Genomic DNA, 6394 nt, shown 5'->3' on the forward strand with positions numbered 1-6394 from the left:
TATCACTTATCAATAATAATAATAATAATAATAATAATAATAATAATAATAAAATGTTATAAATGTTAGAATTTTTTTTAACAATTAAAATCTTTCAAAATTAGATAAGAAAGAAAAAGAAACAACAAAAAATGATTGAATATCTTACATGAAATACTTTGAAATTGAAGCTTCTTCACTTAGACACTTTGAATAAAATTAGATATTTTTCACTAAACAAGTTTTTAATGAGGAATAGTTATAAAGAAGATGATGAAAATAAATAAAAATAAAATATAAAACCAAAAATTTCAAAAAAAAATTGTTTGGTGTCAATTATTTTCAAAATCTTAATATTTATATTTATATAAAATATACAATGACACTAAATAGGCAAGTTATGAAGATGATAAAAAATAAAATAAAAATTAAACACAATGAATTTCAAATTTTAGTTTAATTAGGCAATAAACATTAGTTGGAAAGATAATTGTCACATTAATTATTCTCATTAATTCCAAAATAATTTTTTTCTAGGGACTGAATAAAAGGAATGAATCAAGAATAAATAAGCAATGGAGAATGAATCTAGGAATGAATCTTAGATAATACTTTTTTTAATTATTTATTTTAATAAATACATGACCATCATGTCATCAGGTTGTCTTTCTAAAAATTTTAAAAAGTCAAAATTTATTTTTAGAAATAATAAGTAACAACTATAAATATGGACAATTGAATCTTAATCCAAGGGTTAATAATAATTATCCATGAGTATTAACCATTAAGAGTGCCCCCTAACATATATAATCGGGGCGATGTTAAGGCAGAGCAATCAATACCAATTAATAAAAGTGTGCATACCAATTTATTTATAGGCCCACTGACATTACAATATCAATCATGGGCCCTAAAAGTGTATCATGCCCTTAATAGCTGTAACATCATCATACAGAAAATTAGGGACAACAATCTTTTTTTAACAAAAAATTGCAAGAATATGGTTCTAGGCGTGTAAGATTTTCCCAAATATGCATGTTGATCTTAGGTTTTTTTTTTTTTTTTTTTTCATGAATCTATACAACCATTTCTTGAGAAAACTAAGAATTTTCCCATATGAGTATAATTAAGGTTCAAGCTTTTGGGCCATGACTTCGCGAATGACATTGTGAGACGAATAATTGAGGTAGAAATATCCTTCTTTTAGAAGTTCCATAACTCATCCTAAGGCTCTCCTTGGGATTTAGGATTTAAACCTAACTATAGGACTCTAGCCTCTACGAATTGTAGCACTAAAAATCTTAATTCTGACTTGAAATACACCTTAGTAACTTCCTAATTTAGCCCCAACATAGTTATTAATGAAGAGCTCCTCGACCTTATGCATTTTTCCGTGTTAGATGTCTTAGTACAATTGACCATTACTACAAAACTGGCTTTCCCGACACCCAACCACGACAGTCAACTCTGTTGACCGTCGTAATTGCTTAGCAGAACTCTACGCCAACAGTTAAAAACTGTAGGCATAGAGACCAACACCGACAGCTAATAACTGTCACTGTTGCTTTTGACTGTTGCTATTGATCCCAACCCCGATAGTTAAAATGTGTCGCTATTAACCCCAACGCCAATAGTTAATTCGAAACCAATGCCGACAGTTAAAATGTGTCGCTATTGACCCCAATGCCAACAGTTAATTTGAGACCAAAGTCGACAGTTGAAAGGTGACGCTATTGACCCCAACGCCGACAGTTAATTCAAGACCAATGCCGACAATTAAAAATTGTCGTTATTGATCTCAACGCTGACAGTTAATAAAAGTCCAACAGTTATAAAATGTTGTCGAAATTCAAATAAAAAAATCTAAAATATAATTATTAAATAATTTAAATTTAAAAATAAACTAAATTTTTTAAAATATATATTTACGAAAATTATATATATTTATTAAAAACTTTTAAAACAAATTTTTTTCTAAATTTTTCATATTATTAACTTTTGTATTTATAATAATTTTTATATTAAAATTTAAATTTAATTATATAATGAGATAATATATGGATTTATGTCTCAAATTATGTATTATTTCTTGGAATAATTAATAAGTGACATTAAAATTTAGAAATGGAGAATAGATTGAATTTAAAAAGTTTTACTTTTGTTAAATTGTATTATTATTTATTGAGAAATAATTAATAAGAAATCTTTAAATTTGATAAATGAGATTTATCAAGAATTAAAGATTTATATTTTAAATTATGAGAATCAAAATAAAAAATTTTTTGATCACCCCATTAATATATTATTATTGGAAATAAATATCAAGATGCTTTTAATTTAAATAAAAAAATTGTGTTAATTAAAAATAATTTATATATTAAAATCAGATTTTTTTTGTAATTAAATAAATAAGAAAAGTTTAAATAAAAAAGAAAAATCTGAAACTTAAAACTTTCCCTTTCCCTCTTTTACCTCTCTTCCCCGAATCTCTCTCTCTCTCTCTCACTACTGTGTTGCCTCAACCAGGCCCGAACGGTCGTCGTCCCATCGCCGGAGCTGTACACGCGCCAGCCAAGTCGAACCACTGGCCCTCGAAACATTGACCCCCGCGAGCTCACCACGGTACGGCTGCCCAGGGCTGTCAACCAACAGTTCGAAGCCGCCCGCCTCCTACACTTTCTGGCAAGATTCTGAATACCCCGAGCCTAACCACCATCACCACCATACTCCTCGTAGTCTAAGCTTCAAAACCCACCCAAGGATCGACCTCGCTAGTGGTCGAAAAAATAAAGGGTATTTGTCGGAATCCATGGAGGTTCGAAGCTTGTAGTGGAACCACCGCCGTTGTCACCATTAGACAGGTAAACAAAGCTTCAAATTTCAAACTAGATGTGTGTGTGTGTGTGGTTTGAGATTGACTTAATTATGTTGTGTTATAATGCAGGTGAGGCAGATCGAATAAGAAGTTGTCATGGACGAGTTCTTGCACTGAAGACTGAACCTCACATCCAACAAGTATGGTTGTCGCATGAGGACGCCCCTGGCCTAGCCATGCCTCGTTCTTTCAGAGACTTTATTCTCAAAGACCACGGTATCATTGCTGTCCCTGATGTCACCTACCATCGTCTCACTCTCAAAGACCAATTCATGGTTCTCACCACTTATGGGGTAATTAAGAACTAAGAACTTATATTGATATTCTTAGATATGTTGGATTTGGTGTGTAAATGATGAATAGGTTTGGGATGTGTTGATGAATGGTCTGCGATTTTCCTCTTCTTTCAGAATTAATATTATCCTAGTTTGAAGACATGTTTTTGTTGCACTGTTATTTGTTTCAATTAAAATGATGGGCATGCTTTCCTCTATCTATGCTTTTCTTTCTCTTTTGTTTCAACCAACGTTCGGAAACTTGTCTTTGTTTATTAACATGAAATATTAATGAAATTTCTTTCTTATAAACCTTTACAGGGAACCAGCCGCCCCACACATTACCATGTCTTGTTTGATGAGAACAAGTTCAATGCTGATGCCTTGCAAGTACTCACAAACAATCTCTGCTACACGGAAATACTATTCATTTTCATTTTTTGTTCTCCAATTTCAACATTCTATTGTGAACTACTTTTGTTGTCCTATTCTTGACCTGAATTTGGTTTTTCAGGTATGCAAGGTGCACCAGATCAGTCTCCATCGATATGCGTTGTGTTGCACTATCCTGAGTGCTATGGTATAAATTCCTATCTCAGATTTTAATTATTTTGAGTTTTGAAATTATTTGCAAGTTAAGAAACTAAAATGTAATTGTGTATGTTCATAGTATATTGAGAGTTAATTAGTATAATGAGTTGAGCTGTGATTTTATTGGACTGCTTTGGGACTGGCATATGCCTATTTGTAGGTTTTTAAAATTTGGAGATGTCTGATTTGCAATTGTTGTGCTACCCGTTTTTCTAGAAATTTTCGAATTTCTGTCTAGTTACTTTGCAACTCTGTTGCATGCTGTTCCTAATCGACTTAGCATATTTAATTGTATACTAAATTATATATCATATGCAAAAAAATTGTTTTGCAAGCTGAATTATGATTTTCTATTTTGCGTAGACTTTCAAATGTGAATTAGATTTATAAATTTGGATTAGGCTTATTCATAACTCGTTGTGTTACTTTAACAACCTTGTCTGGTATGCTCATTGTGTTACTTTAATAACTTTAACAAATGTTATATGATATGCTTGTGTTACATATTAATGATCTATTATATTTATGTTCTCGATGCTCTTATTTATAACTATATTATCTTTTCTTTTCTTGCTAAGTACTATGGACTTATAATCTGATGCATATTACTTAAAGAACTAAGACTAACTACTTAAACCATGAGGCTATCCTATTTGATAAGAAAAATACAACTTTTATATAAATCATTTTTGTGACTAAAAACCAGTCATCATTTTTATTTCTTCTGCAACCTCAAGTTCTCTATTTACTTTAGTTTTTGTTTGACTTTAATGGTGTTTATTCTGTATTGTAGGCTAAAACTTTACTTGGATATTTAAGAGAACCAAGGCAACAAGAAATTCTTCAAGTTGTTGGGTATTATTTTCTTTCTTGTTTGTAAGAATTATGTATAGTGAGGATTTGATGTATTATTTACATTGATAATAATGAATTTTTATTGAGAATTATTTAGTCTCATGGGGATTTGATGTATTATTTATATTTTAATTGAATGAATAAATTTTGTATGTATATGAATTTTTATTATGATAAATATAATTTTTTTTTACAAGTTTTGGTAATAATAATTAATTATGTGAGTATTTTTTTTATTTAAATTTATATCAAACTTCAATTGTTAAAAATATTATTAAAAGTTTTAAAAAATATATATCGAAAAATTATTATTTATATATATATAAATTTAATATTACGACGATACTTATTAACTATCGGCGTTGCCAGCAACGACGACACGTATTAACTATCGGCGTTGCCAGCAACGACGACACGTATTAACTGTCGGCGTAGCTACCCTACGTCAGTATAGACAAATACGATAATTTTTGTCCAACAAAGCCATTTGGAAATAATAATGTTCCTCTTTCAAAGATGCCACCGTTAAATCGTGCTAAATTATTACCAATGAGAGTATTGAAGGTTTGTAGTTATATATATGTAGATTGTTATTATGTTTTTTATTTTGATGTTAATGTATGTCTTTTTTTTTAGCTTTAAAAACTTGAGGCAAAGGATTTTGGAAGAGAGCTTTAAGAATTGAATTAAAAAATGAATCACATCCAAGTAATACAGAAGTGCATTTGCGTTGAAATTTATTTGAGGAAAGATGTTGCTTCAGATTTTGCAACTGTTATTGGTTTTTTTAAGTGGAGATTAAGAGTAGAGTTTCTAAGTTAAAAGAAAGTTTGGATGTACGATTTAAAGAAGATGTTATTGTTGATTATGATAAAGAGGTACCCAACTACTTTTGTGTTTTGTTTTATGATTAGATGTGTGGGTGTATGTAGTCTTAGTAATCAATTACATTTGATTTGGTTTTTTTATAAGTTCACGAGGATAATGAAGAGAACGGTGAATACCAAGATGTTGATCTTAAGGTTTTATTGAGTTGGGAAATATTGTGGATAGTGTTGGGAATTTATGCCTCACAAACTTTAAATTAACAATGAGTAAAAGAAATTAACTCATTAATGCAAACCCTATAGACTTTTAAAGAATCACAATTATAGTATGGATGCAAATCTTGATTATTCAAATATTAAAGCATAATCTAAAAATTAACATAAAATAGAGAGTTAAATTACACCGTCTAGATTATTAGAATCTACACTGAAAATATAATGTTAGAATTTTATATGGACTAATATAATTACAAACATAATTCCATTATCACAATTATTTTCTAAGAGTGTCTACGAATAGTTGAAGACCATAATGGGATGGTTAATATTAATCTAATTGCAATTGAGGCACATAGTAGCACCCTAAAGACTATAGGTTGGCTCATTAAATCATAGTCCACCATATCTGATAATATAAGCCCAATAGACCCAATATATCCCTTAGGGTAAGAAAGCATATGAGACATATATATAGAACATATATGTTGTTGGGAAAAGTACAGTGGTATATGGTTTGGTAAGGGTTGCTCTCCATAAGATCTCTCTTGCATTGCTTTTCTAATATTGTTTTGTGTAGATCGTGAGAGATTCAAGGATGAACATTGGAGACTCAACGTCAGGTATGTTTCATCTATATATATTCAATTCAATGCTTTAAATAAAATGCGTTCCTGGATTGTTGTATGAACATGTAATGTTGTTTTGAATCTGATTTATTGATAATGCTCATAGTATTGTTTTTCAATTTAAAAATTGGTATCATGAGCAAGGTC

The 6394-nt window shown here is 30.0% G+C and overlaps 1 protein-coding gene across 1 annotated transcript; it reads left to right on the top strand.

Annotated features, from left to right (window-relative positions):
* The first annotated feature begins 2436 nt into the window (after nt 1–2436).
* On the top strand, nt 2437–4757 carry LOC133815952 (protein argonaute 11-like). Its single transcript, XM_062248705.1, has 5 exons — nt 2437–2840; nt 2924–3147; nt 3451–3519; nt 3644–3709; nt 4514–4757. The coding sequence occupies exons 2-5, from the start codon at nt 3031–3033 to the stop codon at nt 4598–4600; spliced, it is 339 nt and encodes a 112-aa protein (XP_062104689.1). The 5' UTR covers nt 2437–2840; nt 2924–3030; the 3' UTR covers nt 4601–4757.
* The last annotated feature ends 1637 nt before the right edge of the window (nt 4758–6394 follow it).

The sequence above is a fragment of the Humulus lupulus genome, chromosome 2, assembly GCF_963169125.1.
Source record: "Humulus lupulus chromosome 2, drHumLupu1.1, whole genome shotgun sequence".
In the NCBI taxonomy this organism is placed as follows: Eukaryota; Viridiplantae; Streptophyta; class Magnoliopsida; order Rosales; family Cannabaceae; genus Humulus; species Humulus lupulus.